A 20721-nucleotide genomic window follows, 5' to 3' on the forward strand; every position below is an offset into this window, starting at 1 on the left:
TGCACGCCCCCAACTGAGGATCAAGCCTGCAACCCGGGCATGCACCCCTGATGGGAATCAAACCTGGGGCCCTTCAGTCTGCAGCCCGACGCTCTATCCACTAAGCAAAAGCAGCCAGGTCAAGGAGACATTAAAATAATTTTAAATGACCACTGCTCCTAATGAAAATGTATGTGTCAGTTATTCAGTTATGTCAAGATTATATTGTATATTGGCATGGTGCTTCTCTGAAGCAAATCTTACTTTCCAATTTTTTTTTTTTAAATAACTGAAATTTATTTTCTCACAGTTCTAGAGGCTGCATGTCCAAGACCAAGGTGCCAGCCGGTTTGCTTTATCCAGAGGCCTCTCTCTTTGCTGAGTGCTCACATGGCCTCTCCATGTGTCTCTTCCACTTTTCATTGATACCAGACATGTTGGATTAGGGCATTGCCCTTATGACTTCATTTAACTGTAATTACCACTGTAAAGACCCTGTCTCCAAAAAAGTAACATTGGAGATTTTAACCTATGAATTTGGTTGGGGGGCTGCAGCCCCAGCTTCTGGGACCCAGGACAGTGGGGCGAGTGGCTTGTCCCTCTCTCAGGCTGCAACCTGACTGGTCCCCATTCCTCTCTCACAAGCTCATTTGTGCCTGGCTGGTCCCCATGCCTCTCTCCCCAGTGTTGAGTGTCTGAGAGGTTGCAGCATGAGGGTTTGATGACCATTTGCATATTAGCTCTTCATTATATAGGATACTGTAATCAGCTGGATAGTAGGGGAGGTTAAAGCAGAATTTACAGGATGACCTGCTGCTCTCCCATACTGCCAGCATTATTGGAATAAACACTCATATATGATGTAGCCTTGTCTCTGCTTCATTTGGCTCAAGTGGTGACAGGTGGCCTGGACCTGTTTTATGTCCAGTTTCAGAAGTATGTTTTAAATCTACTGCTAACATCTCCTTCTACCTATACTCACAGGCTGAGAGGAGCCTGTGCGCCTTGGTGGCATCAAGTGGAAAGGAAAGCCGTCCCAAGATTTGCAACTTCTAAAAGCCAGACAGACCACTTCACAAAAGCCACCAACAAAAGGCATTATATTGCTTCCTGGACCTGGAGCTTTTTTCCACCAAACAGAACAGAGGAAGAACATGGCTTCGGTTCAAAAACATTTAGCTCATTTATACTGACTAACAACATGTGAGCCAGAGAGATAAGAGGTCAATGGCACCCAAGTGTCCTCAAGGCTGCAGGCACGCTGAACACTACGCCTTTATTTACAGCACAGTCTGTTCCCATATACGCTCATTGTCTACCTAGCAAAACTCTTCTCAGTCCCCCCTCAAGCCTTCTCAGGTGCAGCATGGCAGATCTCACGCTGTTTGGCCATGTAAGTTATTATGTTTGCACGTGGCTTTTCTCATCACGATGAGATGAAAGAGGAGTCTCCTAAAAAGGCATCCAAGAATGCTTTCATATAGCTCATCTCAGCTGGGCTCTCAACTCCCCTTGATCAAACTCCAGCTGGGTTCTTGGCTCACCACCGTCTTGAGGTCACTCACGCATAAACAAGCTACAGCCTACTCCTCCCTATCACATCTGTTTTCCTAATATTTTATTCTTTGGAACAAATAATGACATATTCTCCTAAACTCACCAACTTAACGTTTAATTGTGTAAACTAAAGAATATGTGTTCTATAAACAAAAAGTGTCCCCCACCTCAAAATTCCTCACCAAATATGATCTATATATATGAGAGGAAAAGAGAGATAGAAATGTCAATGATGAATGAGACACACACCTCCTGCATGAACCCCCACCAGGGCCAGGAATGGAGCCTGCAACCTAAGTATGTGCCCTTCGCCGAAATCGAACCTGGGACCCTTCAGTCCTGAGCAAAACCGGCTAGGGTTACATTTACAACATTTTTAAGTATAAAAAATAGCTACTTTTTAGAAATTTATCTTTATTGTTGAAAGTATTACAGATGTCCTATTTTTCCCCCATTGACCCTCCTCCATCCCACACTCACCCCCCACCAGGCCTTCACCACACTATTGTCTGTGTCCATTAGTTATGCAAATATGCATATAAATTATTTGGTTAATCTCTTCCCATCTTACACGGCCCCGCCTTCCCTCTGAGATTTGTCAGTCTATTCCATTCTTCTATGTCTCTGCATCTTATACATTTACAACTTAATCTAACATGTTTTCCTCCTTTAGTGCAGTAGCTTTCCTCTTAAATCAGTATTTCCCAACATTATGAAATGCCAGAAAACCATTGGTGTAAAAAATTCTTGGGCTCTCAACAATGAAATAGGACAATGAAGCTGTTCTGCAGAGATTATTCAGAATTAAGTTCATAGAAAATTTTAAAAATTTAAACTTGTTCTACAACACTAACCTCTATACCGCAATATATTTATATTGCAGGCGAACACATTTTGCTTTTATAGCCTTAAAGTAAAAAATGTGGAACCATGTACCTAAATTGGTCAGATTATCTAGAGACAAAACTACAGTTTCCGATATAATCCAAAAAAGAGTTAAACACCTAGACAGTATGGAAGGGATTGAGCGTAAACTGGCAGTCTGGGACTGCTGGCTCCTAACCATTCACCTGCCTGCCTGTCTGACCGCCCCTAACCTCTCTGCCTGTCTGCCTGATTGCCCCTAACCACCTCTGCCTGCCGGCCTGATTGCCCCTAACTGCCCTCCCTTGCTGGCCTGATTGCCCCCAACTGCCTCTGTCTCGATCCCCACCACCATGGCTTTGTCTGGAAGTCGGACATCCGGAAGATGGCTGGTCAACCCAGTCTAATTAGCATATTACCCTTTTATTAATATATATTTAATAAATTTATATATGTGTGTGTGTATATATATATATGTTTTTATTGGTTTAGAGAGGGAGAGGGGAGGGGGAGGGAGAAACATCAATGTGAGAGAGAAACATGGATTCATTGCCTCCTGTGTGCACTCCGACCAGGCACCTAATCCAAAACCAGGGAGGAAACCAGTGACCTTTTGGTGCACAGGATGACACTAAACCAACTGAGCCTCACCAGTCAGGGCTAGACTGACACTTCTTAACAATATGGGCCCCTGTGAAAGCCTGCCTGCTCTGCCTCTCCACCAGCAGCCTGAGCTCCTTCACTGCACCTGAGGTATTCCTGCCCCTTCTGAAGGTGGTCCTTCCTGAGATTCTCCTCCTCTGGGCCTCTTTCCACACTTTCTGTGCCTTCTTACAGAGGAGCCCTCGCCCTCGGGGAGTGAAACAAATGTGCATGCAAGTTTTGCTGGTTGTGGTTTTGCTTCTAGAAACGCTTACTGACCATTTGCTATTTACAGATTTCTCTTATGTCCTAGTTTTGCTAAAGTTTTGTGATGTTTTCCCTAATGTCTGTATTGCTCTGTAGGATTTCCAGAAGAAGTAGAAAGATTCAAATAGCCACCATTTTCTTACCAGTACTCAAAGACCTTTCTCCTTTCTGTCATTCTCTTTCCATAATTTGCAAATAAGAAAGCCAGTCTGCAGTCTAAAAAAATTCTCGGTGGGAAGCCAAATTAGCCTATTTAGTTAAAATGCTTGCCTTACAGACATTTCAGAATAGCACAGGAGTCAAGAGTCATTAAGACCAAGTGCACTATGAGTAAACATGGGTTAAGACAGGTTATGAGATTTTCCCAGGGCTAAACAATGGAGCTAAAACAGGAAGATTCATGCTTCTTCAAATGTATTACAGATTCCTTCAAGAAAGAACAGTCTAGCACTCCTGCATTTTGAAATGGCTTAGAAAGGCCCATTGTCCATGCAGCCCCAGAAAAGTGAGGGGCAGCCAAACTATTCCAGGGCAGTTAACAAGTCTCTGAGAAAATGTACTATCTGATAGAGATATGGAGTAAATAATGGTGGTAGGAGAGAGAAGAGATAGTATAGAGTCCTGGCTGGTGAAGGATGTAAAAAGCTGTGATTTGGCCAAACCTATTGTAGAATTTCATTACTATGTTGGTCCTGAATACTCAGTCACCAAACTATTCAGGGACTGAGTTTTCCCCTTAATTGTACATTCAGAACAAAATTTTCATCTGGATTCATCCAGACACTCTCCTTTCCCACTCCCTATTGTTAATTCTACTGATAACTACCCTATAATCTCTTCCCTACTTCATCTCAACCTCATTATCAGATGGTCCAATAACCACGCTTCTGCCCTTGGTTGGTGTGCATCAAATTGTATACTCAAAACAAACCACTCTAAGTGACAATAGTAGCTAACAGTAGTAATAAAGAGAAAAAGCATTTCTTTCATTCTAAAGTTCTCTAATTGTCTGACTCTGTGAAAAGCTGCTACAAGGAAGTGTCAATTCATAAACTACAACTCTGATCATTTAAGTGCTAGGTTAGTAACTTGAAAGAATCATAAATCAGAAAAGACATCTAAGAGGCACAGAAAATAATTTATGCTTTAAAAAAAATATCCTAATCTCTCCTTGAAAAGATCCCATTTATTTCTTGAGGAATCTAGATCTGCATTAAGACACGTGTTTCATTTGAAACTGGTCTTCTTCTGCCACCAAGTGTTAGCAATCAGTTTCTGCAACGTTTAAATCACAGAAAGACAAGGTCACTCAATGAGAAAAATAAGCCTCAAAGAATGCACTACAAAAAGGATGGGGCTGAACAAGGAGTAGACTACCCATGTGAAATATATATATATATTCTAAGGACACTAGACAAATTACTGTTACTATGTCAGAGACAATGTAATTTAATGATTGTTGAGACTTCATTAATTTGATGGGAGAAAAAACAAACCTGTAACTTTGAAAGCATAGTGATGGTCAAAATAGCTTTAAAATACACAACTTTCAATACTCTCTTATGTGATATACCCAATAACATTTTATGAAACTAAGAATAAGCAAAACCAACACATTAAGTAAATGCCTCCTGGTGTTAGAAAAATACATAATGCCAAGCAAAGTCTTATGTTTCCCAGAATCCAGGTTAGAACTCAATGCTCTAGCTTGGGAACCAGAATACCATATCTAACAGTGGGAGCTCCTTATCAGGAGACCTAAAGTAGAGTGTCTATATTTTCATAGTTCTGAACACAATCTATAGAACTTTTGATTAGCCCGCTGGGCTTTTGATTACTTTTACTGAATGGTCTGATGACAGGTGCCTACAAGTGGACGGTACCCCAGAAGCCCAGGGACTTCTGCAGCCAACACTGCCCACCACCGGGAGATTCTCACACTAACCTTTAGGGCCATCCTAGGGGTGGTGAACACTCATTCCCTGCACCAGACACCGTGCACATCTTTTAAGTCAATGAGATGTTTGACCTTCAGGAACAAACCAATTATGGCTCCAACTTGGACTCCTCTTTTGTTATACCAGCATGGATACCGGCTTTTTAGGTCATTAAAACATGACACATTAAATGGCGAAAAATCAAATGTACTACTACAGAATAATGATACCTCCTGTAGATAATAATGAATGGATCATATATCTTACTATCCCCTCACCTCGAACAGTCAAAATCCACATATAACTTTGAAATCCCCAAAACTTTAACTCTATTAGCCTATTTTTTATCAGAAGTTTTATCAATAACGTAAACACTTAACACATATTTTGCATGTTATATGTATAATATACAGTATTTTGACAATAAAGATAAAAAACAATTATTAAGAATATCATAAGAAAGAGAAATAATACACTTACAGTATTTACTGGAAAAAAATCTGTGTATAAATGGATTCGCATATTACAAAACTGTTTTGCTCAGGGGTCAATGGTATATTTATTTATGTTTTAAAGGAACTATGTATATGCACCTGTATATATTTGCAGAGTATAGGAAAAGGTCAGGAGGATAGACTAGTAATGGTAACTTACAGAGAAAAATTATATTGGGAGAAAGGTGATGATAGGACAGTGATGAGGAAAAAATTGTATCTTCCACTCTATCGGTTTGTTGCATTTGATTGTTTACAGTGAACATATATTCACTTTTAAAAATTGAATATTTTTAAAAGTAAAATAATTCATAATGTGAAAAGAGTACTTGAAATGAGACAAACTTCCTAATATTTGAGTGAAAATCAATGTATTTTTTCACACACTTTCTCCTTTTATTTTATTCTAAATCTAAACAACATTGAATACTAGCGATAGATTCTATTGCTGACTTTATCAGTGGCCACTCCCTTATAAATGAGAAGACCAGGATAAAATCCCAGAACACCATTAGTGCTGAGAGATGGAAACAGACAGTGGGAAGTGCACAAAAGTTAAGAAGAAAGACCGAACAGTCACATTTTCCAAAAATCTGCATTCCAAATGACAGAACATAATAAAAATCCTCCTTTATATATGCCACCTTTTCATATTGCTTTTCACTTTTACAGTGGAACCAATGATATACTACATAGAGAAAATGCTTGACATTTATTTAAGACCGCAAGTCCCAGAGTATACAGGAGGTCCTCAAATAATATCACTTTGTAATAATGTCCATGAGATGCCACAGGAACTTAACTCTTTTTTTTTTTAATTTTATTGATATTTTACAGAGAGGAAGAGAGAAGGATAGAGAGTTAGAAACATTGATGTGAGAGAAACATCGATCAGCTGCCTCTTGCACACCGCCAAGGTACATGCCCTTGACTGGAATCGAACCTGGGACCTTTCAGTCCGCAGGCCGACGCTCTACCCACTGAGCCAAACCGGTTTCGGCTTAACTCTTGTTTATATATATATATCAGTTAGGGCAAAATTGATTTCATTACACCTCGTTTCACCATCTTCCAAGAATCTATTGTCGACGTTCAGTGGGGACTTACTGTATTACACTGCAGATCCTCTGGATTAGAATCACCCATGGCACTTACTAAACATCAAAAGATAAATTTTATTTATCTTTATTGTTGAAAGCATTGCAGATGTCCCCTTTCCATCACCATTGACCCCTTCTAGCCTGCACACACACACAGACACCCTGCCCCAGGCCTTCACCATACTATGACCTATGTCCATGGGTTATGCATATATTCAAACAACTTCTTTGACTGACCGCTTCCCACCCAGTCCATCTAACTCCACATCTGAAATAAGAGGGTGGAAATCTGCAGCTTCACCAGGCACCCCAGTGACTCATGAATCCCAACGTTTAAGACAGCACTTTCTTAAGCATTCAGACACACTGACCATCACCAGAAACAGAATCATTTCATAGATTAGAAGAAAAAATTCTTATTTGGCTTTCTGAAAAAAAAACAAAACAGTAAGGTCATACATACTTTATTTTCTAAAGATTAAGCATTCCAACCTAAACATAACCTAACCTGATTTAGAGTTTATATACCACACAAGCAAGGACTGCTTCTGTTTTGATCACAGCTCAGCCCAGCACCCGGCACATAGTAAGCCCTCAATAAAGATCTGTTAAATAAATATGATTTGGACCAGATTGCTCCTCACATATATAAATTAATTGGATAAAATGGGTGAGGCCAGCGGAAGGTAAGAAAATGAGACTGAGAATGAGATAAGATGGATGTTCTACACTGGGCTCTGCAACTAAGGAGAATGTGATCTCATTTCTGCCACGTAACTTGTCTAAGTCCTACATCTCTTTCTGTAAAGGAAAGGAGCAGATCCCGTGAAATTAACTGCCGAAGAATCATTTCAGTCTGAAATACTGAAATTGAGATTCTAGAGGAGTCTTAATATTCCTCTGATTAATGTACCTGGGTGCTATCATTTCAAAGTTAATATTGTAAAGACAGAAACACTTTGAAATGTGTATTATTACCTTCACCACTGATTTGTCATTCTGTGATTAAGTTTGAAACCACTGGGAAGAGGGTAATCCATTTGAAAGCAAAAAAAAAAAAAAAAAAAAAAAAAAGGAAAGATAAGTGAAAAAGTAAACTGTCAGTCTACAAGTTGTGTCAGTTGTTATCATTCCAAATTTCAAAATCTATTATTTACACAATTATTTTTACCAAAATATTCTAGAATGGCACCAAATATAGTTAATATTAAATGTGGGGCATAGTTAGCAAAAAAAAAAAAATGCAAGATTTCTTTTTGAGAAGAATTTTACAATAGTTTATAGAATACTCAGAACCGACAGGATGGTCAACCACTTAAACACATGTTTTAAAGGACCAAAAAGACTTTCTGAGCACAAAGACAACAAATGCAAAATGTGCCAAATTTAGAAAAAAGATCTACTTACTAATAAACATGCCCTTCATTTATAGAGCTGCAAATCAGTCTTAACTGCAGCAAGGGCCATGGAAAGCAGGAATGAATGCTAATCTGCATGGCCACCTCCACAACTCGAGTCTATCAGAGCAGGTCAGCAGATGTATTTAGGTGCAAGAGCAACTCCCTAGGCTGCAATGGGGAAAACAATGAAGGGTGCCCTTCAGATTCCAGGAGAAATGCTCATGAATCCAGAAGAAAGTCAACAATTACCCCAACCTCTGAAGGAGAGGGAGTGGCCTGGGAAGGCAGAAAGTCACCTGGAGACAGGAGAAGTGAAGACACATGTCCCTCGGCTTGTGTCACTGTTGACCATCTTCAGAGAGAAGTACTTTTAAGTACAAGGTTTCCCACAGTTACCCTCTTGTCCCGTCCCAGGGACACTTGTTCTAAGCCCTCAACGGAGAACACTACTGGAAGAACAAGGTGGGCTTTTGGAAACCTTGAAAGAGCTCTGTAGAGGGTTCAAAAGCTTGTCCCACTTTGAAAAACCCAGTTGCAGAGAGCAGCACCAGTGTATGCAGGTCAGTGGAGGAAGCTTTGATAGCAGCAGACTGAAAACAACCATTAGCAAAGAAAACAGAGAATAAAACCTGGGCACTACCTCAAGGCCTTTGGAGGAATGTAACAGGTGTGGCACTATACAACGAAGCAATGAGTGTTGGTCACAGTATACAGCCAATAGCCACATGTCAAAGGAGGGAACACGTAGAACAGCCTCTAAAGAGGCTCATGAGCCAACTTAGCATCCTGGGAAGTAGGCCCAGGAGCAATAATAGTAAGTAGGATGTCAAAACCCACCACAAATGTCATTCATGCTGCTGACCATGCTTAATGCTGGTGTAGCCAGTAGAACAAGGTTTGCGATAAAAATGTCCACTCACCATCTTCCGGAGCCATGGTACTTTGTACAATTTCATGAAGGTCAAATGAGGCTTAAAACTTCTGCTTTCTCCTGCCAAGATGCCTTTTTCTTGAAATGTCCTTTTTGCAACCTCTGTAGTAAATAAAAAGATACACAAACGTGTTACTACATCACATGGCTTTCTTTATAAAAATAGCAAGTCAAAAAGTAACAAAATGTTTTTTATAATAAAGATTATTTTATATATCTATGATTTTTTAAAATATATTTTTATTGATTTCAGAAAGGAAGAGAGAGGGAGAGAGGGAGAGAGGGAGAGAGGGAGAGAGGGAGAGAGGGAGAGAGGGAGAGAGAGAAAGAGAGAAACATCAATGATGAGAATCATGGATCGGCTGCATGCTTCCTACTGGGGATTGAGCCTGCAACCCAGGCATATGCGCTTGGCCAAAATTAAACCTGGGACCCTTCAGTCCGTAGGGCTGACACTCTTTCCACTGAGGTAAACCACCGAGGGCTATGATATTTTTTTTTAAAGAGAGAGCAGAAATCAGTTTGGCTTAGTAGATAGAGTGTCAGCCTGCAGACTAAAGGGTCCCAGGTTCGATTCTGGTCAGGTCATTTACCTAGGTTGTGGGCATGTCCCCAGTGGAGTGTGTGCAGGAGGCAGCTGATCGATGTTTCTCTCTCATAGATGTTTCTGACTCTCTATCCCTCTCCCTTTCTCTCTGTAAAAAATTAATAAAATATAGTAAAAAACAGAGAGAGAGAAACAATGAACATGATAAACATATTTATGACAGTTAAATCTGTAATGATTTCAAACATTGGGTAAAGCACACAAAAGCAACAATTTGAAAGAGAAATGTTTAATAAAATAACTGTTTGACTGATGAGATGCTGACTCACTGATTATACCAGTAGTGACCATAGGTATTCTAACCAAGATGGAATAACAGGAATTAGATTTGTCCTCCCATCTGAACCAAAAAAAGGACAAAGTATACAAAGCAAAGGTTTACAAGACACTATACCCATCAAGAAATGAAGGCCAGTGGTCCTTGAGAGATGAGAAGCAAACCAGATGAGCCCGACCGCCCAATTTACATCCTTGAGTGGCTGGGTCTTTGTGCAAGGAGGAGAATAGAGCCCAGTCACCTCACTGGTTCAGGAAAAAGAGCTGAGAATAAGCTCACAGGGCAGAGAACTGGGGAAGTGAGACTGACACAGAGTGAAAACTCCAGAGATCTGCAAAGGGTCCGCCTTGAGTATTTAGCTGAGCATAGATACCAACACATACATGTGAGCAAACTATGTGGAGCATGTCCTAAAACACTCTTCTTTACTAATCACTGCTACCAAATGATTTTTCTTCTCTCTTCTGCAATTAAGAAAGTTAAGCAAGAGACCATTAAAATGCCAAGAAAAAACTGGTTCTCAGTTGTAGACCATTTTGCCTGAGTTAAGCAACAACAGACTTCATGGGAAATGGAGGGATACAGTAACAGGCTGGAAGACTATGGCACCAAGAAGCCCGAAGTACAAAGGAGGACAGGTCCGGCGACACCACATGGTCTTCCAGCTGGCACCACTGAAACCAGGCACAGCAAAGGGCTAGAAATGCTGCCGTGGGCCTCAGACTGATGGTAGCTACGGCTGATGACACAGCCCATCTCGAGAATGGACTCTGCATGGATCTGTTTTGTTCAAGTTACTAGTCTGAGCCAAAGCAAGATTATGGTCCTGAATCCAAAGGAATCTATGAAAAAAATGCACCTGACACAGAGATGCTGGAAAAGAGGTTAGATATTAAACAGCCAAAAAAAGTCAACAGTCCAGGCAAACATGTGTTTTAAAACAATCAGAGTGTACTGATTCATATGCCTTTCAGCATAACGATTATTGCTTGTCTCATTTTTTATTCCTATAAGTATATTTTCAGTAGGACATGATCCCACTCATCTAGGGGAAATAGTGAACAACATAGACTGATGAACAAGAACAGACCCAGAGATAAGGAGCCATGGGTCAGACTGTTGGACCTCAAAGGGAGGGTGGGGATAAAAGGGAGAGATCAACCAAGGACTTATGTGCATACATATGAGCCTAACCAGTGGTTGAGGACAATAGGGGGTTGGGGGCGTGAGTGGGAGGGGATTGGAATGGGGGGTTGAGGACAAATATGTGACACCTTAATCAATAAAGAAATTTTAAAAAAAGAAGACATATGTAATAATTTAAACAATAAAGAATAAAAAAATAAAAAAGAGTGTATTAGTATTCAGAACAAGTACTATTATAATTAACTTATCAACTTTCAGCTCATATAAATTACAAGCAGGCATATCTTTCCTCAATAATTTTGGCATATTCTCAACTGTTTTAAATAGAACTGGAGTCAAAATATTAGGGTGATTCATACAAAACTGTCATTTTTATGAATCAAAAGCAGTCAAACAGCCGGGACCCGTTTGGCTCAATGGATAGAGCGTTGGCTTGGGGACTGAAAGGTCCCGGGTTCGATTCTGGTCAAGGGCATGTACCTTGGTTGCGGGCATATCCCCAGTAGGGGGTGTGCAAGAGGCAGCTGATCGATGACTCTCTCTCATCGATGTTTCTAACTCTCTATCTCTCTCCCTTCCTCTCTGTACAAAATCAATAAAAAAATATATTAAAAACAAACAAACAAAAAAAACCAAAAAACAGTCAAACATTGGCAATGTCTGATGGCTTAACATATACCATAGTAAGCCAACTTATTAAGTTCCTAACATCTAAGTGAAGGAATTGGGGCACATTTTCCAAGCCTCATGTATTTGAGGAATTATCACATAGATGAACTTCTGATAGAAATTTACCAATATGTTCATAGCAACCCAGAAAATAGAAATAGCATGAAGATATAAAAGCCAAAATTCTTTTATTCAGTTATGTTCTGAGCACTTCCTATATATGCCAGGCACATTATCTGTTAAAGTCAGCAAGCACCTCCCTGCTTTCAGGGAGCTTGTAGTCTCACCGGACAGATTTCAGCCCAATGAAGAGGAGGACTTAGCAACATTCAGAATTGTCAAAACATGCAAGAGCTCTGGCTGATGTTGCTCAGTGATTAGAGGATTCGACCAGAGTCGAAGGTTAGATTCCTCGTTAAGGGCATATACCTGGGTTGCAGGTTTGATGCCTGGCCCCAGCTGGGGCACATTTGGGAGGCAGCCAATTGATGTGTATTATATCGATGTTTCTCTCTTTCTCCCTCAACCTGCCCTCCCATCCATTCCCTAATAAAATCAGTGGAAAAAATATACTCCGGTGAGGATTAACAACAACAAAAACAAACAAGAGATATAATGAAAGTAGTTTTTTTTAATAGAAAGTAAAATAGTAGGCATCTGTATCATTTATTACTATCTACATTAGATTTACATATTATTTGATTCTAAAGATACAGCATTTTTCAATTTACTGATCAAATGTTGACTCGCGTTATAATTATTGACTGAAATCACAGTTGATGGATATCTATTCACAATACTGGGTTAAATAGTATTATCACAAAGCACATTTAATTTGTATTAATATGTTGTTTTTTTCAGTACAGCATATGCTCTAGGTACATAGAAATAGGGAAAGAGAAAAAAATACTGTTTTTGGCAAAGTACATCTTAGTAGCGATTTTATATTCCTAATAAGAGTATAATCTATTGCTTAGCCAGAGTACTGGGTAATAGTTATGGAAATACTATTCTTGAGATAAGAAGAGTTTTTGCTAATGTGAAAAACCACATGTCATTCTTCATCTATGTTAACATATTCTGTAAGAGAAGTTTATGAATAATTTAAGAGATTATTCAATTCCTTCTAGTACCACAGATATTCCTTTAAGCATTAAATAGAAAATCACAGTGCAAACACATCAGATAGCCTTCACAAGTCAGCTAAGAATACTTCCTAAGTAATACAATTTACCTAAAAATAAAGGTAAAAATTACCTGAAGAAAATTTCTTAAAATATATTTTTAATAGTAATAGACGTCACTATATAAATGAACACTTCAATGAATAATTTATAAAGAAACAATACTCTTGTTATCCTAAGAAACAGTTTCGTTTTATCAGGGTGGGGTTTTTTTGTGTGTGTGTGTGTGTGGTTTGTGGGTTTTTTCCCATCTATTCAACAAGTATTTATTGAGCATGCCATATACTGGGAAGTTTTATCTGTTTTTTAAGATAGATAGATAGATAGATAGATAGATAGGAAATTTATTCAGGTAAACTTTTAAATATGTAGCAAGTATAAATTTTTACCTAACATGCAAATACATTGCTAGATTTGTCTCAAAGTAAACTATATCAATTTTTAATACAATAATGTATTTTTAATTCTATACACTTTCTTGCAAAGCAAATATTTTTTCTCCTTTTTTCTCTTTTGTAATTATCTCCCCTTTATAAAAATTTTGAGCGTGTTTATATGATAGCATGATGAATAATTTGAGAATAATCACAAAGAGCTTTATTTTTATTGAGGTATACAAAGAGATTTATTAATAAGAATAGTCTATAATACTATGCAAATCGGGTGGCCCTAATTCTTTTTTTCTTTAGTTTTTAATTTTCTTAGAGAGGAAGGAAGAGAAAGAGGGAGAGAGGAAGAGAAGAGGGAGAGAGGCAGAGAAAGGGAGAGGGAGAGAGTGAGAGAGAGAGAGAAACATCGATGTGAGAGAAATACATTGATTGGTTGCATCCTGCACATACCCCAATAGGGCTGGAACCCATGACCTTCCCATGCACGGGATGCTGCTCCAACCAACTGAGCCACACTGGCCAGGAGGGTCCTAATATATTCTTAACTATCTATACTGTGTGTCAGTACGTGGATGCAACAGAAGTAATATGTTCAGGGGTCCTCAAACTTTTTAAAGTGGGGGCCAGATCACGGTCCCTCAGAGAGCTGGAGGGCCGGACTATATGAACTACTAATTCCTACTGTAACACCTTGGCTGCGCTCACTGCCCAAAAAACCTGGCGGGCAGGATCAGACTCCCCTGGGGGCTGCATGTGGCCCGCGGGCCGTAGTTTGAAGACCCCTGTTTAGATTTTAGTTTTAAAAAGACTGATTTGGGATTAAACAATACACCATACTTTCTAATATCATTGTAAGATACAGTAAAATTATGTCACATATAGTATTTAAAATCTTAATAAAATGTTAGAATCATTTTTCAGCCATCTAAAATTTTAAAGAAATAAAAACCATACAACTGTTCTTTTATTACTATATTATTACTATTTAATGGAGTCCTATTTCCATATGCTGCTTAAACTGTTTCATTTTAGATCGTTTTAGTGACTCATTTGAAGTACATGCTTCAACATAAAGGCTGACATAATGTTGAAACCAACTTCCATTTAAATATTTTATATTCACCATTTTAAATAGATATATCCAATTGATTGCTGTGTGAAAATGTCAAAGAGAACTTTAAAACATTACAATGGAATAAAGGGGTGCCAGACTACCAAATGGGGAAAGTTCGTCTTTTTTAAAAAATGTGTTGGGAAAACTGGATATTTACATGCAAAATAATGAAGTTAGACCCTTACCTTATACCACATACAAAAATTAACTCAAAATTGATCAAAGAAGAAAACTTCATTATACTGGATTTAATAACAATTGTTTATATATAACACTAAAACCACAGGCAAAAAAAAGTTAAAACAGATAAATTGGACTAAATTTTAAAACTTCTGGAAAATTAAAAAGTTTTAAAAAATTAAAAAGTAAAAAGTTAAAGATAGAAAGAAAGAAAGAAAGAAATATGTTACATTTAAATAAGTGGCATTATAAGTTCTGAATGTTTTCAAATGCACAATTTACCATAATATTTATAAATATTAAGCTAATAAACTACACTAAAATATTTTTAAATATAATTTAGTTGGTAAGCAGCGTAGAAATGCCCAAAGATACCAATAACTGAACAAATTCCTCACAAAAGACAGGAACACAGGGCATATTCTCTCCATCTTTTGGAGGAAAATGACAGTCAAAATAAGTGGAAGTATAATGTTCAAACGAATATCCTAAAACCTTTCATTTTTCCTTTTAGGAGATAGGTGCACTTGGAATCTTTTAACATGCTAAACCAAGCACACATTTCTCATTTTTTAAAAATGCATTGACTATTATAATTATAGTAGGGTAAATTTTTAGCAATTTCTCAATTTAATATACTTCTTAAAATTACGGTTCACTAAAAATAATGAATGAAATCACATATTAATTTCTATGCAAAAAGCTTTTCAGAGCAACTTCATCATTGTAAAATGTGGAGAAATGCCATATAAATGCCTAATTTAAACTCTATGAGCTACTGTGTAATGAGCTATGAGCTACTGTGTAATGCTAGGAAAAGAGATGATGTTTTGTTGCTTTTAACTTTATTTTTATTGTTGACACTATTATAGATATCTCCATTCCCCCACCCCCCACTTTGCCCACCTTCCCCCCTTCCATGGGAAAACAGGATCAAAGATGAGCTTTGTCTCCTCCCACCAGCATCTACCAAAAATAAGTTATTAGCAGCATATCTGGATGCATAATTCAAGTATTGATGTAAAAGTTCATCAATTCAGATTCTATTAGTTCAAAACGTATGATAATTTTCTTCAATTTCATACCTTAAATTTTCTAAGTTACTCATTATCCTGAAAATTTTTAGTAATGAGTTCAAATACTAGTGTCTGAAATTCAGTCCTATTTTCAAAACAACGAGGTCATATTTTAAGAATTTGTTTCTTCTAACTTGTAAATTTTATAACTCTACAAAAATCAGACAAATGAGACTACTCATGAATTATAATTTTCAACTATTCAAGTTAGTTTTACTTCTTAATATGTATTTAAACTTAAGTTATCAATACTTAAATAATTAAATTTGTTTTCTTTAGAAATTATATTGCTTTTTCATTAAGTCAAACTAGTTCTGCCACCATTATTTTGATCAAATAAGATTCTAGAAAATTAAATATAATTTTAATTCCAAAAGAGAATCAATATTTCAGTAACATACTAAGTGATTAATATTCCTATATAGGCACATACATATACAGAGTTTATTACAAAGTTTTGTACTGTGGTCAAAATCTGGACTATATCATTCAAATAGTTTATAAAGTATGACACAAAAAAACAAAATGACATTTTACTGATACTGTTGAACTACAGCAATACTAAACCTGAGGTAGTCTTTAAAAAATAAATCTAATGAAGTAAAATACTAACAAAAAGTCTGGACGAAACATTCTGACTACCTGGATACTGTACAAATGGAGGCTCCAAATAGACTTCAATGCAAAATTTACATATACATACTCAAATACTTTTATTTCTTATAAAAGTCCATAAAAGCATCAGTACAAAGCAATAATCAAAAGCAACAGTACAATATATACATAGAAGATTAAAAACAAATATAACAAAGAGTGATTATATTGAGTGTTGTCCTCCCTCTAGTTCCCAATTTGGGGTAATATTTTGTTTAAATTTATGGAAAAAAAAATATATTTTTTTAAAATACATTTTATTGATTTTTTACAGAGAGGAAGAGAGAGGTATAGAGAGTTAGAAACATCGATGAGAGAGAGACATCGACCAGCTGCCTCCTGCACACTCCCCACTGGGATGTGCCCGCAGCCAAGGTACATGCCCTTGACCGAAATCGAACCTGGGACCTTTCAGTCCACAGGCTGACGCTCTATCCACTGAGCCAAACCGGTTTCAGATATATATATATATATTTATTTATTTATTTTATTTTTTATTTTTTTAAGCAGCCGTTTCTGGCATCAAAAAAGGAATTACAGGGGCAGTGGCTTGTCCTAAAATGATAAACCAAAACTGTTGGTTTCATAGTCATACTAAGCCGAAGATATTTCACATTCCTTAGCACACAATGGATCTTTTATCAATAATGGAAACTGCCTTTGCGAGAATATTTGTTAAGAATGGATGGCATTCTCAATGTTGCAAGCACCCATTAAATTACTTAAAAGGTCAATAAATAAATGACCAATTTAAAATGTTTCTTGAATTCAGAGATATTTAAATTATAAAAGAAAAGACCTACATCTGCTATTTTCTCCAGAGCAGTCAGGAAGAACAGATTGAGTTTGTTAACTGTGGGTATGAGTGTCCAAATACATTACCATCAAAACTGTTAGCGTCAGGGTGATGAACACACAATACAGTGTACAGATGATGTGTTGTAGAACTGTGCATCTGAAGCCTGTATAATTTTGCTAACAGTGTCACCCCAGTAAAAGAGGGAGGGGAGAATTGTTGGAATTGCTTTCTCCTTGGCCAACTAATGATGTTAAGTCCTAATTGACTAATAAATATTATTTAATTGTTTGTATATCTATAATAATAAAAGCATAATATGCAAATCAACCAAACAGCCTAACAGCAGAATGACCTTCCAGACGAAGCTGGGGCCGCAGCTGCCTCAGCTGTGCAAGATCCAGGCAGCCAGCAGGTGTCAGGGCTGGGAAGGCCTACTCTTGCATGAATTTTGTGCATTGGGCCTCTAATAGGTAGCTAGGTAGGTAGCTAGGTAGGTAGGTAGGTAGGTAGGTAGATAGATAGGGAGGGAGGGAGATAGATAGATTGATAGATAGATGATAGATAGATAGATAGATAGATAGATAGATAGATAGATGATAGATAGATATTGCACCACAAAAGAAGAACTTAACCAACAATGAAATGAAACTTACCTTCATATTCACCTCACCCCAAAAAGAGATGCACTTTTGAATAGATAACTATAAAACTGCTTAAAGATAATATAATATTAAGTAAAAAAAAAAAGAGTATGTCTCAAAAGATCACATACAACATGACACCTTTTTTATAAGATTAAGGCCAACTAAAAATATATATACTTTGGAAGAATATAAGGAAATAAACACCGACTTTAGCATAACAGTGCTCTTAAATGAGAGAAGGCTAAGAGATGGATTAATGAAAAAAATAATAAGGTTAGATTTCTAGCAATGATAACATCATAGATTACTACATAACTTTCATTTTGGGTTGGGGATTCCTAGATGATTATAATATTAATTTAAGATATATAGATGATAGATAGATGAAAGTAGACTAAACATAGACCAATGGTGAGAATGTGTTGTGAGCTAAGGATTATTGAACCTGAAATGAGATGATGTAAAATGGCTTGACATGATATGAAAATGAAAATAAGAATGGTTTACAGTTTGTATGTTAGTGTACAAACTGTAAACCATTCTTATTTTCAACCTACAACCTCTGAATCAACACAAAAGTTACTCATCTATTATAGGTTGTGTAATTTTCTGCTCCTATTCCCTAACAATTTCCAATTGTGATGCACAAAGTAACACGTTCTCCAATGGATGTGAGACTTTGTACCATCACCAATAGACCTTCTGCTCAAAGAGTGGTATCTACACAGGAGAGAAAAAAGTAGCACAGAGAAAAATTCTGTTGAGTCATCTACTGTCTTTGGATTAGGTCTGGCAGTCACCAAAAGCCTCTGAATGGGCAACTGATGGTTCTTATTCATTCATTCATTCATTCATTCATTCATTCATTCAATACTAATTAAATGCCGGCTGCATGTCAAATGTCATGCTGAGATCCTTTGGATTTAAGATTAGGACACACTTAACAAATACTTTAATCCAGCTCCAGAGTCAACATATTCCTCAGGTCAAAGAATCAAGATGACTCTTCAGGTCTTTTAGTTAGCTTCTTACCCACACAAGAAAATGGAGAAGAAGCTCACTTATCAAGTAAGGTTAAACTGGCCTCCCAAAGCTAAAAGATGTCAAAGCTCTATTATTAGAATTGAGGTGGGGGGAAATTGCTTCTTCAACAGATGACATTTCATATGAGTTTGTTGCTGTTTGTTTTACCTGCAATTTCCAAAAGTGGATTCATGTGCTCTCCTTCTGCCAGCTTCACAAATCCAACCTGATTTCCAAAAGTATCAACCCCTTGAAAGGGCAAAGTCAAGTGTTTTCCTTGAAGGATTTCTTCTATGAATGGTTTTAATTCCAAAAGAGCATCAATACCACTGGCAAGAGATAATAATATATCTTTCAGTAACATACTAAGTGATAAAATATACAAAACTAAACAGGAAACAAAGTAACCAGATATAGAAATATAAATTAATTTTGATGCTTGTTCTAGTTGTTTTAAAGCACAAAATACCTTTAAAATCTATTTGATTAAAATAAAACTAAGGTTAATTTTTAAACAAAAACTATGGAAGAAATGAATTAAGTCTTTACCTCATTATAATTTGTATTATATTAAAGACATAAAAGGAAATATTATTTTATTGTTCACCAAAAATTTTTTAACAAAGTAATACTGCATGCATATTTTGGAAAAGAATTACAGGTAATATATTGCAAGAAACTTAATATCAATGAGAGCTTTTATTAGATTGTGTGGAAAGTTCTATTTAAAAGTACTAATACTTTTTGAAAGGCACTCTACTAAAACTTAATATACATTATTTCTTAAAATATAAGTCTCCATAATGAAATAATTTACTGTACTTGAACTTAACAAAAATATGTTTATATTCACAAATGCAACTATACAAGTTTGTTATATCTGTTTCGCCTATGTCATTATAGGGCTATTTTATTTCAAGTACTTGAATTTTCCTTAAAAAAATAAGTATTTACCATATTAATTAATTAGACATTATTATGCTTAGAATTTATAAAATTCTGATTTTATAAATCAGAATCAATTATTTCCACCTTGAAGAGGATTTTGGTGTAGGTACTTTATTGTGAGAAAAAATTTAAAATCTCACTAGAGGGCAGCAATTACTCAAAAAAGAAATAAGTACATTCTTACATTGTGAAGAGGACTTTAAAACACCCTTTGGTGAATACCATTAATTTAAATTATCTTCATAAGTGATTTGCTCACCAATAACTATATGTTAAATGTATGCAACAAAATTTAGGCAGGTATTTTTCTAGATCTTTCATATCTCTAAAGTAGCTTTCATATAAAATTTTTAACTGTCATTTATAGCTTCCATACTGAGACTCATTTCTGTCGTAACATAATGTACATTACTTAAAATAGCTCTGGAAATGTCAACATTTTCTCATTATACCTCCAAATCTACACCCTAAATCCAATCTTTACAAACTGTATTTATGTTCATCCAAAAAGACACAGTGTGCTATGAGTTAAAGCATTCAAAAACAGAACAGCCACTTCTGGCTCATCTATCATAAATGGAGGGAATTCAAGATACACATTTTAAATATAACTATATATGAAAGCAAAGCATGCTGAAGGTTGGGGGTGTTCAGAGATATTGAATTCCATGTCCCATTTTCCTTTAAATAAATACAGATGATTTAAACTCAGTCCAATTTTTCAGTCCCTAGTTGCATAAATCAAGAAATGTGCTCTAATGAGATGTCATCAATCACAGAGTGAGGAGTCATAGTGTCTATAGAAGTATCACTAACTTTCAAATTCCTTTAAATACAACA

At 36.7% G+C, this 20721-nt stretch overlaps 1 protein-coding gene across 7 annotated transcripts in view; it reads right to left on the reverse strand.

The window, feature by feature from the left end:
- Positions 1 to 20721, reverse strand: part of AKAP7 (A-kinase anchoring protein 7) — a 79847-nt gene that overhangs the window by 37716 nt on the left and 21410 nt on the right. For all 7 annotated transcript variants that reach the window (XR_014795621.1, XM_084890886.1, XM_084890888.1 and 4 more), the window contains exons 5-6: positions 19102 to 19262; positions 9161 to 9273 (exon numbers count right to left, since the gene is read on the reverse strand). Coding sequence is in view for 6 of the 7 variants with exons in the window: in XM_084890886.1 (XP_084747012.1) it covers positions 9161 to 9273; positions 19102 to 19262 (274 nt within the window). In the remaining variant the exon portion in view is untranslated. The remainder of the gene's footprint in view (positions 1 to 9160; positions 9274 to 19101; positions 19263 to 20721) is intronic.

This window comes from Pipistrellus hanaki, assembly GCF_964339955.1.
Source record: "Pipistrellus hanaki genome assembly, chromosome: 7".
Taxonomy (NCBI): Eukaryota; Metazoa; Chordata; class Mammalia; order Chiroptera; family Vespertilionidae; genus Pipistrellus; species Pipistrellus hanaki.